General features: G+C 44.5%; 1 protein-coding gene across 1 annotated transcript in view; it reads left to right on the top strand.

Annotated features, from left to right (window-relative positions):
* DOCK5 (dedicator of cytokinesis 5) overlaps positions 1-16,339 on the top strand; it is a 105,358-nt gene that overhangs the window by 30,967 nt on the left and 58,052 nt on the right. Inside the window, exon 4 of the mRNA XM_018565790.1 lies at positions 15,849-15,901. Within this exon, the coding sequence (XP_018421292.1) occupies positions 15,849-15,901 (53 nt within the window). The remainder of the gene's footprint in view (positions 1-15,848; positions 15,902-16,339) is intronic.

Raw genomic sequence — 16,339 nt, forward strand, 5'->3', positions numbered from 1 at the left:
TGTTGTGCAGCACAGCAAAGCAGGAAGGAAAGGTTGCATGTGTAATGATCAAACATGGCTGCCTGTATATACACATGTCATTTTAAAACATTAACACACGCTTGTTGGAGTATTTACAACATGCTGATCTAAAATAAAGACTTAACAATGGCTAGCCAGGTTTTCCCAAGATATTTACTTCAGCCTGAGGTACATGTGTGAGCAACGGTAAACATTTTGGCTCTGAGATAGAAAAGGAAAAGGTGACCTTCAGCGGATAATGATTGCTTAGCAGGACAGCCAACTCTTATCTGGGCATATTTAATGTGTATTAGATAATTAATGGAAATGCATTAGGCTATTGATTGCAAGTGGTGCATTTTACTCGGGAGCATTCAAAAGCTTAGAGAAACTTTCCACTTTAATTCAAAAATGTTCCACAGCTATTAATATCAACAGCCAAGTCACAGATAAATAAAAGCAAGAAATGTGAACTCCCCACCTATACAGTACCAGCAACTGGAGCAGACTGCGAATTTCCCTGTTCTTATAAACTTCCAGGAAATTCCCTCTCGAGTCCAGAATCATCAGGGTTGGAGACTTCTAAAACTAAGAAGTCTCCAGCCCTGATGAAGTGGGCCTGCTGAGCTTTCGAAATGCATTGGGATGTACAAAGAAATGTTGTATGGACTTTAAGGATCTAGTGATACTCTCTGTTATATTTTTTTTTGAAGACGCTACCTTCTGTTATGGTAGACACCCCGGCAGTGAGCTCAACCTAGGTGCCCAGTCTAAGCTACAGCTTGGTCTTCACCAGAGCACCCCGCAAGGAGTGATGGGCTGGTGATCCTAGTGGCCCCTGGGCTACTTTGCTGTGAGCTTTTGCCAGGTCATAGCCCTCAGGATATCCCCACCAGGGGTTGGCAAAACAGAGTGGCTATAATGTGGAGACAGGTTACGAAGAACCAGGAGGTCAAAGTATGAACAGAGGTTGGACATGTGAGTGTAGTCGGTGTCCAGACAAGGGTCAAGGTTGGCTGCAAGAAGGGACAGTTGTCAGTATTCAGGCTGAGGTCAGGGAAGATGGCAAGCAAGAGCGTGATCAGGAACAGGCAATGGGGCAAGAGTCGAGAGCAGGGTCAAGCAATCCAGGTTGGCAATGGGCGAATTGGGAGTGACAGACTAGTGCGCACAGTAGATGGCAGGAAGATACAGCACCAGGCGCCTGAATGGAAGGCATTTAAATATCTCCAAGCCTGTAAGCACACTTAGGATCAGAGACTCATGCCCGGTCTCCGCCCCGGGTGACACCCAGCCTCGGGACGCCACTGGTTCCAACTTACATACACATTCAACTTAGGTTCTGTAGGTTTGTCTTATCTTGTTCGTAACCCGGGGACTGCCTGTATTTACCTCAGCAACAGCATTTTCTTAGGTGAGATCTGGCAGCAGTTCTGAACTTTTTTTTTTGCCAGATTTAAATAACATAAAACCGAAATACTTTTTAATTAAGCTAATGCATCTGCATCTCTCTCCCAATTACTGTGATTGATTATCGAGCACAAAATTGTCAAGTCACTGCAGGGCACCTCGATGCTTCATTGTTTGTCTAATTGGGATATGACTTCCCTGAAGGCTGCAGTGTTTGGGCCAGCAAGGCTCTGCATTATACTAATGATATATTCCATTGTGGCTTAAAGGAAAAGTACAGGGTACTTCTAGTGAGCACATGTTTTAGGTTCGCTGTTTAAAACAAAGGTTTTGGGCTGCACATTGATGAAGTCACTGTGATAAAAGCAACTTTGTTGACGTACCACAAGTGCTGCCAGTCCTGCCTATGATCCATCCCTCCCTGATGCAGTTCAACCTTAAAGTGATTCTAGCATTAGATATATATTGTCATTTTAGGTGCATGCATGATAAGTAATGTGTAGGTGCATCCCTTACAGGTATTTATTACCTCTCGTACTCCTGACAATGCCTTAATCTGCTTTTCTCTCCAGAAAGACAGTGGCATCCTTGATCAGGCATCATTCAGTGTCACCATCTATTATCTGGTCAGAGGTGTCAGCTTGGATGTGATGCAACCATGTAGTTCCCAGTGCCTGTGCAGTGTTTGGCCACAGTTGCCACCTGTCCGAGATTCACCCGGTCAGTTCGGGTTTTGAATGCTGTGTCCGGGTTTCATGGCAGCAGAAACCCAGACACAAGATGTTAGCCAGACATGGGCAACCAAAATTAAGATAGGGGCTAACATATGAATAAGCCACGACTCATTCTCCCAAAAAAATGTCTGTGCGTCGCTAGAGTATTCGGGTATCGCTTGAAGAAAAGGTGGCAACCCTATTTTTGGCTGCGATTACTAATGTCTTGCACGGATTAGCTCCTGCTGCAGCCTCTTACCTTGTGACTTGCTACAAAGTTACAGTGTTGCAGTCTGATCACTAGGAGAAAGAAGACTACGGGAATGCTTCCTCCTGTCTGCAGCAGACTGGTGGTGTCATTTCGACCTAGGCAAAACCACTTAGGGACGTTCACACCAAATGCAGACCAGATCTGCATGAGTTTCTGCACACGCAGTGCAGTGGGTTGTGCCGTGTTTTTGATGCGCTTTTTGATGCGTTTTTGGGTTAAAAAAAAAGATTGGTTTAAAATGGGCTTTCAGCGCGTTCCAGGGCATTTGCATGCATTTTTGATGCGTTTGCATGCGTTCCAGAGCAGGGCTTGCTGCAGTTTTTTTTACATGCTCTGGAACTGAACGCTGCGGTGTGAACTGGAGCCCAAAATACCATTGGAATACATTGGACGCAGTTTTGATCCGGTCTGTAACTGCTCTGCTCCTGGGACGCGCTTGGTGTGAACAAGGCCTTAGGGACCGTTCACACCTAAGAGTACTGTTGTTCGCTGTCAGTCCAATGCTGTCAAAGATGTAGATCACACAAAGGTTCTGAGTGACACCATCAGTAGCACGGTGTGGCTGGTAAATGGCCGGCAGTTTCCAATGCTGATTTCTGGACAACCAGAGCGTGGACAGAAGTCAAACATGGTGGCATGCGTTTTTATAGCAACATGTGCTATATGAATGTTTATAGATGAAAGTAGTCACTCGCACTCCATGATATTAAAGTCAATGCTGTTTATTGACTAACACACATCTCCTTAGCATAGTATATGAATGTTTAACATTCATTGATGACTATTAGGGTGAACTTTCACTTTAAGGACTGATTTTGTAGAAGTTAAAATTCCCACTCTTCTGTATTTGTTAAGGTATAACTATAGAAATATGTAGCCAATGTTTGTTTATAGTTAGCAGCAGACACTCCTGACCAATTGTTCTTAGTTAATAATCGATGGTTGTGTTTGATGTAATCAGCCATTCAGTACTGTTTGCCCTCAGACAAGGGCAGAGATGGGGCTTATTCAAATTTCTTGCCTATTGCATGCATGTGCATATTCGAGTGATACAAGCGTGTGCATGTTTGTGTACCGCTTTCCAACTATATGTCTGTTAGAATTATGTAAGTTAAACAAAAATGGCAACTACACCAATCAATATACACTACCTCACCATCTGGATTTACCTAACAAAATAGGTCAGAGCGTTCCATTGGATAATAGGTCTAGGTTCAGGAACTCAACTCAAAAATGAGGTCAGTTGTCTACCTGAATGTACGCAATGACCAGTTTTTTCCAGCAATGGATTATTTGTTCCCTGATGGCCCATTGGACATATTCCAGGATGACAATGCCAGGATTCTTCGGGCTCACATTGTGAAAGAGTGGTTCAGGGAGCATAAGACATCATTGTCACACATGGATTGGCCACCAAAGTCCAGACCTTAACCCCATTGAGAATCTTTGGGATGTGCTGGAGAAGACTTTACACAGAGGTCCGACTCTCCCATCATCACTACAAGATCTTGGTGAAAAAATGAATGCAACTCTGGACGGAAATAAATGTTGTGACATTGCATTAGCTTATCGAAATGATTCCATGACGATGCGTGCCGTAATCAAAGCTAACGGCCGTCCAAAGAAATATGGTGTGACTTATTTTTTTTGGCCAGGTAGTGCATAACTAGATTTAAAAAAACAAATTAAGCTGCCTACATTGGAAAGGGGATTTCCTTCTTAGGAGTGTTCACTGGTAACCAAAAAACAATTTGACCGCTGAAGAGGAAATACACTCTAAGGTAAGTATAGGCTTGAACACCCAAATCCCGATATCAAGATGTTTAATGCTGGATTGGGTAAACCAGGCCATACACTACTTGAATGTTGGCCAAGTCCTGATGTTTTGATGTAAATTTGAGCAGTGTGTGGCCCCATCAGCGCCCCTCCGTTTGAAGGAACTAGTCCAAAGATTGTCGGCCAAACAGCGACTGCAGCCCATCAGCTTTTAGCATGGTTAGAGGAACTAAGCATTTTTCCCATGGGCTGAACGAGAAAAAATGACCACTGTATGGTCAGCTTTAGACTATAGCAAATGTGTAGTTATTTCCCTGTACCATGTTCCCCAGAAACCTGTAGGTGTTCCAATAAAACCACAGGAGTTCTTGTGTACTCTATCAGGAAGTGAGAACAGGAAGATTGCTGATGTGCTCTATTCAGGTAGATGTACTAAAAAAAGGGAACAGCTTTGTACGTAAATAATGAATGGTGTCACCATTGGTACTGTACAGGACTGATAGGATACCTAGTACCAACAACACAGAGGAGGGTCAAAGTGCAGGACAACCATTCCATTATAAATGCATTATGTGAAATAACTATTATTAAAGCTGGCCATTTGAGATTGTTCATTAGGAAGAACAGACAATACTCAAGTGCTCGAGAGCGGAGTGTAAATATGTTTGAGACAATGGAATAATAGGCCTGCTATTGGGAATCGCAAGCCAGCCATTGAGAATGATAGGCCTGCTATTGGGAATAATAGGCACGCCATTGTGAACACTGGGAATATTAGGTCTGTCATCGTGTGTTTGGGCTATGTCTGCATATTCAGCCACCCTTGTATATCTGTGGCCAGTTTTACTGGAGTGAGAACATTGGTTGCCAGCCATTGGGAATAGTATAGCCAGCCATTTGGGAATAATAGGCCAGCCCCTGGAAATATTAAGATCAGCCATTGGGATGTAAGGGCATCCATGGGGAAGAATTGGCATGCCACTGGCAGCAATTGGCCTGCCATTGGGAACATCAGGCCTGCCATCGGGTGTTTGGGCTATGTCTGCGCATTCAGCCACCCTTGTATATCTGTGGCCAGTTTTACTGGAGCAAGATGGTTGATTGCCAGCCACTGGGAGTAATAGGCCAGCCACTGGAATGTTAGGAGCAGCCACTGGGAATGTTAGGAGCAGCCACTGGGAATATCAGGCCTGCCATCGGGTGTTTGGGCTATGTCTGCACGTTCAGCCACCTTTGTATATCTGTGTCAAGTTTTACTGGAGAGAGACAGTTGATTGTCTTGTTTTATCATTTGTTATAATGAGCAATGTTTCCCACTAAGCTGGCCTATATACTGCTTGAATTTATCTGTCTCCTACTGAATCTGACAAAACTTGATCCATAGGGGGCCCTGCCAGCACCACTCGGCATGAGTGGTGAAGGTACCGGGTGGAAAAATCTCAGCTGAACAGTGACTGCAGCCAATCGGCAACAGTTACTGTTTGAGTCTTCTAACCGTGGCGGGAGCCGACTGCCAGAAGACAATAGCCCAAGAGGGGAGGTTCATCCATTGACGCTGTTTTCAAGGGTCCCGATGCATCCCAAAATATCTTAAATTCTGGAGTATGGGCAGAGTACTACACACCTTCCCCAAAAACACAGTGCCCGAGCCTTCCGTCAGCAGGCCTATACATTTTATAAATATCCTTTTTATTTTATAATTTCTACAGCACTTTTCACCCTGGGGAGCCCAGTTGTATCTACTGTTGAGCCAGATGGCGAGGCAGCCATCTTTGGCACCCTTAGTGGAATGTTGAAATAGAGTTTGTGTTCAGAAGCATAAAAAAACCCAGACCTTACTATTATTCAGGATTCGTATGGCGTCAGCAGTTTGCGCAGCACGTTACTATGTAAAGGGAGGCGGTACATGTACAATACAATTCAAGTGGCATTTTTTTCTGCAAGAATTTAAACAAAAGGTCTGAGGTAATGAGACGCACGGTAACATGCAACATAATGCACGCTAAGACCAGGGGCGGAACTACCAGTGGTGCAGCGCCCCAGGGCTCAAGGCTGGGGGGCCCACTGACGGGAGGAGGCTGGGGCCCAGCAGCTCCAGTCTGGCAGGGGAGGAGGCCGGGACACCGCAGCGCCGGTCCGGCAGAAGCCATGGCCCAGCAGCACAAGTCCGGCAGCATAGGAGGCCGGGGCCCAGCAGAGGCAGGTAAGAGTAGCTGCGTGTGCAGGGAAAGGGATCCCGACCAGACCACCTGAGACCCTGCAGAGCCCACAATAGAGAGTCTCAGATGGGCTGTGCTGGATCTATGGTGTGCTCTGCTTGTCACTCTCCAGTGGGCTCTGCGGGGCCTCAGGTGGGTCCCCCTGCAGCTGGTGCCTTTCTGCATTAGAGTGTAAGCTTCTCTGTACAGAAACGAATGGCTCAGTGTTCTCTGTACAGCGCTGTGGTATACAGGTGAAACTCGAATAATTAGAATATCGTGCAAAGTTCATTTATTTCACTAATGCAACTTATGCGGTGAAACTAATATATGAGATAGACTCATTACATGCAAAGCAAGATAGTTCAAGCCGTGATTTGTCATCATTGTGATGATTATGGCTTACAGCTCATGAAAACCCCAAGAACCCCAAATCCACAACCTCAAAAAAGTAGATTATTACATGCAATCAATAAAACAAGGATTGTACATAGAACAATATCGGACCTCTGAAAAGTACAAGCATGCATATCTACTCAGTACTTGGTTTGGGCCCCTTTTGCAGCACTTACTGCAATTACTTTTGCACGATATTCTAATCGAGTTTCACCTGTGTGTCTGAGCTATATAAATGTATAATAGTGTAAAAATGTGAGGGGACATTAGAGTGTAAGCTCCTCTAGTGCAGAGACCGCTGGGGGGGCGGGGGAGAGGTGGGGGGGAGGTTGGGGGGCCAGTGAGATCTGATTTCCCCCCCCCCATCTTGCACTGGTTAGGACCACATCACAACGGGCCTGACTGATAATATGAGGGACCCTTAATGCCCACTCTAAACTCAGGGTTTTTTTTTTATGATTAGCAATAAAATGGGAATGTCTGAATCGTATTTTTTTTTTTTTTTTACCTCAGCGGTATCAAACAAGGCATTCAGCTCTCCTTGATTGCCGCAGACACTCCCAAGTTGTGGTGACAGGATCTGGAAACTTCCCCGGTTTCCAGGTACTGTCTCGTGGTTTGGGTGTTGTGCTTTTGGAAAGGTTAACATCATTTTTCAATCTTCAACATTTCCATCAATTTCCTTTTTTTTTTTTTGTAATGTTTTTTTGCATTGTACTGCTGCATACTGTGTGAGCTACCGGCCTAGAGAAAGGACTCCCAACTACTTTTTTTTAGTTGTGGATAGACTTGGGAACTAATAGGGCTCATAAACCCTGGCGTGTAATACTTCCCATTCAGAGCTTTAATTTATATGGAGCCAATGCGGCAGTATTGTATTCTATGGGCCAATGCACGCTGCTGCCCAAAGCTCCGTAATCCGGAGCTGCTTTAAAAAAAAAATCTGCATCCATGGTCCTGCGTATATACCCTTCATTGTTCAGACGTTGGGTTGTAGTGCAGTCGTCAGGCTCTGTGAGAGAGCTGTAGCTCGCGGTATACTGAGACGCCGCAGCTGAAGCGGATCCCGACAATTGGGCCGGCATCCGCCCAGCTGCGTGATTGACAGCTGGCTCTGCCTATCTAGAGGCAGAGCCAGCTGTACCCTCCCCCGTCCATTCCGCCAGTCAGCGCTGGCAGATCGGAGCGGGGAGGGGGGAATCCAGCCCCTCCCCTGTCACAGCAGAGAGCCGTGACAGGATTGAGAGGTGAGCGAACGCCGGTATGTGTTCGCTCACCTCCCGATCTACTGAGCCGACCTGTGACAGTTTCATTGTCACAGGTCGGCTAGAACTATGAGGTGAGTGAAAAGCACCCTCCCCTCATAGTTCTCCTTTTAAGTACTCGTTTTGGTCTTGGGGAAATAAAAAAAGATACTCACCTGATCTTCAGTCCTGCAGCAGTGACCGATCACATCTCTCCCCCTCTGCTCCAGCTGTATGTCCCTCTGTGTTATGGTTGCCACCTGTCCCGGATTCACCCGGACAGTCCGGGTTTTGAATGCTGTGTCCGGGATTCATGGCAGCGGAAACCCAGACACATGTCAGGCAGACAGGGGCAACCAAAATTAGGATTGGGGCTACTGACCCTCCCACTGAAAATAGTCTCAACTGTGATTTTTACATATGATTTGGGTGGCGCTTTTTACATATGAATAAGCCACGACTCATTCTCCCAAAAAAATGTCAGCGCGTCGCTAGAGTGTTCGGGTTTCACTTGAGAAAAAGGGGGCAACCCTACTCTGTGTCCTCACATCTAATAGACCTGTATTAGATTTGATGACATCACGGGTCCTTAGACCCCCCCAGAGCCTGGGGGAGAAGAGACTGCAGGAACCGGTTTAGCAGCCAGGCAAGATTGAGGATCAGGTATTTCTTCTTTAATTTTCGCCCCCTAGACAAAAGGAGCAGTTAACTCTTGCAGTGCAGGGATAGCCCCACTGCAGGGGTTATTTTTTTTTAAATCCTGAGGTTCTTTAAACACCTCTGTTAAAGAATTAGTCCCTTATTTATTTAAATAATTACTTTGTCCACAGCCTTCTGCCTCTCCCCGATGTTTAAGTGGTCTACCTCACATTACGTCATGTTCTGAATGATGTTCGCTATTATTATCCTGTAGAGAGGGATGTACAAAGTGCAGGGAGCAGTGTGAACTAATCTCTTAACTGGACTAATTATAGTAAACTGAGCTCGGCTTTGTCTTGGGTTACTGTGCACATTATCGCTGCTCTTTGCTCTACCATATTGTATGACATATTCTGTCTATAGCCCACAGCTGGGTGTATGAAAGTAGATGTAAACCATATCAAATATACAGCCTGGCCCCCAAAAAGTCACCACCTGGTTTTTGGGCAGTGTTAGTCTAGGTTCACACCTAGGCGATTGAGCTGTTTTCGTGCGGCTGTCGCGCTTTTTTGTTTCACGCCATTTTGCTTTGAAAACCGTGCAGTTTTCAGTGCATAGAGATGTCTATGGGACCCAAACCGTGCGACCACCGCCGAAAAACAGGTCCTGCACCTTTTTGCGCAACAGGTGATTTCTACCACGCGACAAATTGCAAAGGTGTGAAGAGTTTCTATAGACTTGAATGCAAATCTCTCTTTTGTGTGATATCGCATGGCTAAATCGCGCAATAAATCACCTAGGTGGGAACCTAGCCTCATAATCTGGCATAATCTGGGGTTGCTTCAGTTGGTCCGGTCTACGTTCATCAATGTTATGTCCCCAAAAAATTAGGTCAGCTGACTACCTGAATATACTGAATGACCAGGTTTTTCCATCAATGGATTTTCTCTTCCCTGATAGCACATTGGGCATATTCCAAGATGACAATGTCAGGATTCATCGGGCTCACATTGTGAAAGAGTGGTTCAGGGAGCATGAGACATCATTGTCACACATGGATTGGCCACCCCAGAGACCAGACCTGAACCCCATTGAGAATCTTTGGGATGTGCTGGAGAAGACTTTACGCAGAGGTCCGACTCTCCCATCATCACTACAAGATCTTAGTGAAAAATGAATGCAACTCTGGATGGAAATAAATGTTGTGACATTGTATAAGCTTATCGAAACGATGCCACAGAGAATGTGTGCCGTAATCAAAGCTAAAGGCCGCCCAATAAAATATTAGAGTGTGTGACTTTTTTTTTGGGGGGGGCAGGCAGTGTGGTACAAAGCAATCACATAGCGTTGTGCTAACTTTTTGGGCTGTAAATGTTCATAAAAATGGCGGCTGCTTGCTGCGGATAATCATACGGTAGCGCGGTGCTATGTGATTGTTGTATACTGTTTTTTAGGAAAGGCTGACTTTATTACACGGCTGCTTTAGAAAACTAATCTTTAATTTGCTTTAAACCAATTTATGTATTTTTTTTTGCCTCTACAGCTAGCCATAGCATGGATGGGGAAATCTCTCCGTTGGGTTATGGCCAGCTAGGCCCGGCCGAAATTTGAGCAGTGCATGACCAGATTTAGTGCTGCTGATCTGCAGTCTCTTTGCAACCATTTTCTGTCTGCATGCACTCCAGTGATGGCATTTTTCACGGTGCGTTTCCTGGTGGTGGCAATAGTGGACCATGACTGCATAATGTGTTTGCCATTGAATGCCCATTTCACAAGCAGGAGCGCAGTTGGTACACTTCTTGTTATAGGGTTTGTCGCCCTATATCATGAAATGCCTGAAAAGGACCACCAGATATATAATTGAAAGCTGCAGATTTAAAGGAGAACTATGGGGTTAGGGCTTTTCCCCATAGTTCTCCTAAGGGTAACAGGAGGACACAAACTAGCATCCTCCCGTCACCCAAAGCTCAGTAAACGGCGAGCCGCAGCTCGCGGTATACTGAGACGCCGCAGCCGAAACGGATCCCGACAATTATGTCTGGATCCACCCAGCTGCGTGACTGACAGCTGGCTCTGCCCATGTAGAGGCAGAGCCAGCTGTACCCACCCCATCCATTCCGCCAGTCAGCGCTGGAGGATCGGAGAGGGGAGGGGGGAATCCAGTCCCTCCCCTGTCATGGCTCTCTGCAGGGATAGATCGAGTAGTGAGCGAGCGCCGGTATGTGTTCGCTCAGTTTCCGATCTACTAAGCCGACCTGTGACAGTTTCATTGTCACAGGTCGGCTCAGATTATGAGGCTGAGTGAAAATCACTCACCTCATAATTCTCCTTTATGAGGCAGACCGTCCCACACCACGTGTGAGGAGCTCTATGGAAGAGGCAGGAAGCCGTCAGAGACAGATCATCTCACACCATGTATGAGGAGCTCTATGGATGAGGGAGAAAGATGTCAGAAGCAGACCATCTCACACCACATGTAAGGAGCTATATGGATGAGGGATGAAGGCGTCGGAAGCAGACCCTCTCACACCACATGTAAGGAGCTCTATGGATGAGGGATGAAGGCGTCGGAAGCAGACCCTCTCACACCACATGTAAGGAGCTCTATGGATGAGGGATGAAGGCGTCGGAAGCAGACCCTCTCACACCACATGTAAGGAGCTCTATGGATGAGGGATGAAGCCGTCAGAAGCAAACCATCTCTCGTCACGTGTGAGGAGCTTTATGGATGAGAGAGAAAGACGTCAGTAGCAAACCATCTCTCCCCACGTGTGAGGAACTCTATGGATGAGGGATGAAGGCGTCAGAAGCAGACCATCTCACACCACAAGTAGGAAGCTCTATGGATGAGGGAGGAAGCCGTCAGAAGCAAACCATCTCTCATCACGTGTCAGGAGCTCTATGGAAGCAATTGAAAACACATATATGCATTTTCAGATGCATTGTGATATATATATGTCTCTATTTGGTTGACTTGGGTGGGAAGTTACAGGTCAAGACACCTAAAAAATGTAGTATGCAAGATTAAGGCATTGGTCTGGCAAGACTGGGCCCCCACTAACATGAAACCATGTCTAATGTGAAAAACAAAGTGGGTGGAGCTTCAACTTGTTATTGACCTAACCAAACTGAAATAATGAGTTTTAGGTAGATTTGGTCTTTAATGTGTGTGGATTATGCAATCACTATTGGAGCTAGTAGGACACATTTCACAAAAGAGCCCAGAGGTTGGCAAACTCGGCACTCCAGCTGTGGTGAAACTGCAAAACCCATCATGCTTCACCTTCTGGAGGTCATACCTGTGGCTGTCGGGAGTCTTGCAGTGCTTCATAGGACTCGTAGTTCCACAACAGATGGAGTGCCAAGGCTGCCTTCCCCTGTAATAGACAGATGTAGTCAACATATGGCAACTGTCTTATAAAAGTGCCATTTATCAGCTGCAATTTAAAAAAAAAAGGAAACAAAGTGGACATAACACATTATATGTATGTCTCTATAATTATATAGTGAGTGTCTGTGTATGAGCAATAATAAGCAAAGCTCATGCTCCTTCCTTGTTGGAGAGCTCTGGATCTGACTCGGCAGAGGATGTGTTGGACCTCTGCAGAGAGACCACTGCTTCCAAACAATAGCAACTGTCCTCCTCTGCAGCATGCTTAGCTGATGTAAACTAAAAGTTTAGTTGTTCTTAAAGTGCATGCTTAGCTGTTGCCCTGGAGATCAGCTATAGGTAGGATGTGACCGCACACTTTGCTTATTGGCATCGATTCATCACATGTGCATTAGAAATTAATCACATTTGTGTACAAATCAGCAAAGTTTCATTTTATTCTTTGGAGAAAGATCTCTTTGCTCAATTATCATCATTCAGGCCAACTTTCAATCTGGTCGAAAATCTCGAGTGCCCTCTGGTGTTCACTTTAAGAATGGTGACTGTGAAGGTTGTCTATCAAGTCCATAGTATAGCTATTAGTAGTCGGGCACATTCAACTGGACTTGTTCTCAGGGCCGGATTTACTCTCTCTGCTGCTCCAAAGCCATGTTCCTCTTCTTCTTTTTTTAACTTTTTTTATAATTTCGTTTTTATTTTTTTTTAATTTGTATTTATCTTATATTTTCCTTTTTTTTAGTTGTTTTTATAATTGTTTTAATCTTATTTTCTACTTTATTTTTTACTTTTTATGAACTTTTCTTTTATTAGTTTTTTTTCTTTAATTTTATTTAAAACATTTTTTCACTTAACTTTATTGCTATCACACAGGAACTAACAAGCCCCTGTGTAATATCATTTGGAGGTGACAGGTTATCTTTTATAAAAAGCTGTCACTTCCAATACAGGAGTTCTAGCACAACACTGTGCTTGAACTCCTGTGACAGCTGAGAGTGGGAGGCTGCAAGTGCAGCTCTCCACTCTCACTGTTTACACAGAGCAGTGCGGAGAATGGATGTTCTCCAGTCTGCTCCCCGCTCTCTATCCTGAAGAGAGGATCTCTGGCTGGCAGGGAAGGGGGGTGGGGAGGGGGTTTGGGGACGGACAGACAAGCATGCTGCGCTGCACATTTAGCTCTACTTGCCCAAAGCAGGGCTAAATGTACAAAACAACTACCCACCCGGCGCCCAAAACTTCATGTCCCGGACGTCGGGCGATAGGAATCCCTGCCACCCCGAGACAGGGCCTCGGTTGGCCTTTTAGGAAATCCGACCCTGCTTGTTCTGTAATGTTAAAGATGTCTCATAGTTTATCCAACAACTTACTTAGTTCTAATAAGTATCAGGAATAGACCCCGACATTTATATCCACAAAGGGGGCACGGACACCTCACTCCAGTCACCATGGAATCCGGAGATGTTGAGCGTCCAAGAACAAGATGGGATGTGTGAAAGTTGTGGAACCCTCCTGTTCTAGATACGCAATTCCATCCTTGATGTCAGGTAGGCTTCATAGTAGGGCTGTTACTGATTAAAATTTTCGTGTTCGATTAATCGAAATTCTTTTTAATCGATTAATTTCGATTAATTATAACGCACATACAGATCCAACTACATTGGCCTATACACATACAGCACAGCAATGAAGTAATAAAATGAACTAGGATCACACTAATCCAGCACGTTATTAATCTCACGTGCCCCACTCAATATGGCCGCCGCTTGAGTGGGGCAACTCAGAATAATAACGTGCTAGATTAGTGTGATCCTAGTTCATTTTATTACTTCATTGCTGTGCTGTATGTGTATAGGCCAATGCCTTGGCTGGCGCTCGTGCAGAAAGTTTAAAAAAAAATGTAATCGATCAAAAAGATTAACGATTAATCGAGAAATGAATCGTTAATTTGCACAGCCCTACTTCATAGGTATTCATTTTTCAATTTGCATACCTAAAGGTGTGAATTATTGCCAAATTTTCAGGTTGAAGACCTTAAAACTGCATTATATGTGGAAAATTGATGGTGTCGAAGGCTCCCAGCTCTGTTCGAGGATGATTGTTTCCAGTTTAATGTAGATGGTCTCTTTCACGCCTCTTGCAAATCACTTGTTTCTCCCTGCCCAAAATGTGCACCTCTCTGTCCATGAAATGACATCCCTTTTCCTTAACCATCTCTCTTCCACATATAATGCTATTTTAATATCTCTTCCATTGCATTTTGACAACAATTCACACCTACAGCCATGCAAATTAAAGGATTAACACCTATGAAGCCTTCTTGACGTCAAGGATGGGATTATGTACCTAGGACAGGGCAGTTCCACAACTTCCACACCTAATCTTGTTCTTGGACAATTGAAATCCATGGTGCTTCGATTAAGGCAGGGATAGGCAACTATAAGTCCCATGACTCATTGTAAGACTCTGACAGCCATAGGCATAATAGGATTTGTAGTTCCAACACAGCTGGAACGCTGAGGTTGCCTACTGGATTAATGTTTCTGTGCTACCTGTTTAATAATGGTGTTGCTGCAGAACCTGTTACTACTTATGCTAAGCAAACATAATGGGGGGAATTATTATTATTATTACATAGTATTTATATTGCGCCAATAGTTTGTGCAGCGCTTTACAATGTGAGGAAGACATTACAATTACAATACAATTCAAGACAAGATGGTAAGGAGGGCCCTGCCCCTGAGGGCTTACAATCTAAAGAGGAGGGGGAAATGATACATGAGGAGGTAGCTGTGAGTGGATGAATTATTTGAGAATGTGATGGTTCAGTGGTTAGGTTGAGGTGGGATAGGCTTTGAATTTAACAAAACTGGAGCAGATACAAACTGGAGCAGTTCCCCATGGCAGCCAATCGGCCTCTATGTTAAATTTTTTAAGTTTAACTGAACAACCTGAATATAGAAGCTGGTTGGTCATTATAATCAACTGATCCAGATTTTGTCTGCTCCAGTTTTGATAAATCCCCCCCAATGTCTTTGTACCCAGCAGATTTATTTTGCATGTGTGCAAGCAGGGCCGGACTCCCCCCGAGGCAGGGCACAGAGGGGGGCAGCGGTGTCCCTGTGGGGAAGTTGCGGGCGCCGGTCAATAAGTTGCGCTTTCTACATTTAGTCCTGTTTTGCACAAGCAGGACTAAATGTAGTGTGAGAGAAGACAATTGTACGTTTGCAAATGATCTCAGCGATGTCGCCGAGATCACTTGTAAAAAGTCTGCAGCCGGTCCGTCCTCCAGCACCTACCTCCTCTCCTCGCTGGCTCCATCCTCCGGGTTCCGCCGCCGAGTCTCTCTCCTCTTACTGGCCGCCGATGCAGGGAGCAGAGCGGCCAGTGTACACAGTGAGAGGGGAAAGCAGTCTTCCCCTCTCACCAGTGGCAGGAGTTCCAGCACAGTGTTGTGCTAGAACTCCCGTATTGGAGGTGACAGGCTCAATAAAGAGAACCTGTCACCTCCAATTGCTATCGCACAGGGCCTTGTGATAGCAATAAAGTTAGGCGAAAAAAAAATTGATAAAAAATAATTCAATAAAGAAAAATGTAAAACAAGTAATAAGAAATAATAAAAAAAAGTGATTAAAAAGTAAAACATAATAAGAAACAAATTATTAAAAAATAAGAAAATAAAAAATAAACAATAAGATAAAAAAATTATTTAAAAAAAAAAGTAAACGAGAAGACACCCCACTGGTTACTTTGAACATGTCTGTATTTCCTTCCCTAATACCTATTTAATGACTGATGTTTATTGTTTCTTTACAGGGGATATTTCCAGCTGTGTATATTCATCATAAAGAAGCAACAGATGACAAGGGGTGAGCGTGGATGATGTCCGTGTCTTCTGAATGTCTTTGGCAGCAAGCAGTAGTTTGAGAATCACTTCATTAGCAGCTAAGATAATGAAATCAATGTGGAACAGGGCCTAGGTTTTATTACACTTAATTTAATGCTCTGTATATAAACTCTGAAGCATTATGTGCCAGTGATAAATGGCTGTTTGAGGCTGAACAATGGAAGTTGTGTAGTGTCAGCTTTTGCTAACCAAAATGTTTCACCGACACATGCTTAAATACTTTGCTAGTCATGGGTGAAAGTTCATCTTAATTTCTGTCATGCATTACGATAATATATTGTGTTCACTGCTAAGGAAACCACGAACTGGTATAAAAATAACCGTGTTAACCAGAAAAAGGAGAATAGAAAATACACATTTCATGAAGAATTGGGAATAAGGACTTGTGCATAATGACATC

Source organism: Nanorana parkeri, unplaced genomic scaffold (genome assembly GCF_000935625.1).
Source record: "Nanorana parkeri isolate BGI_ZX_2015 unplaced genomic scaffold, ASM93562v1 scaffold887, whole genome shotgun sequence".
NCBI lineage: Eukaryota > Metazoa > Chordata > Amphibia > Anura > Dicroglossidae > Nanorana > Nanorana parkeri.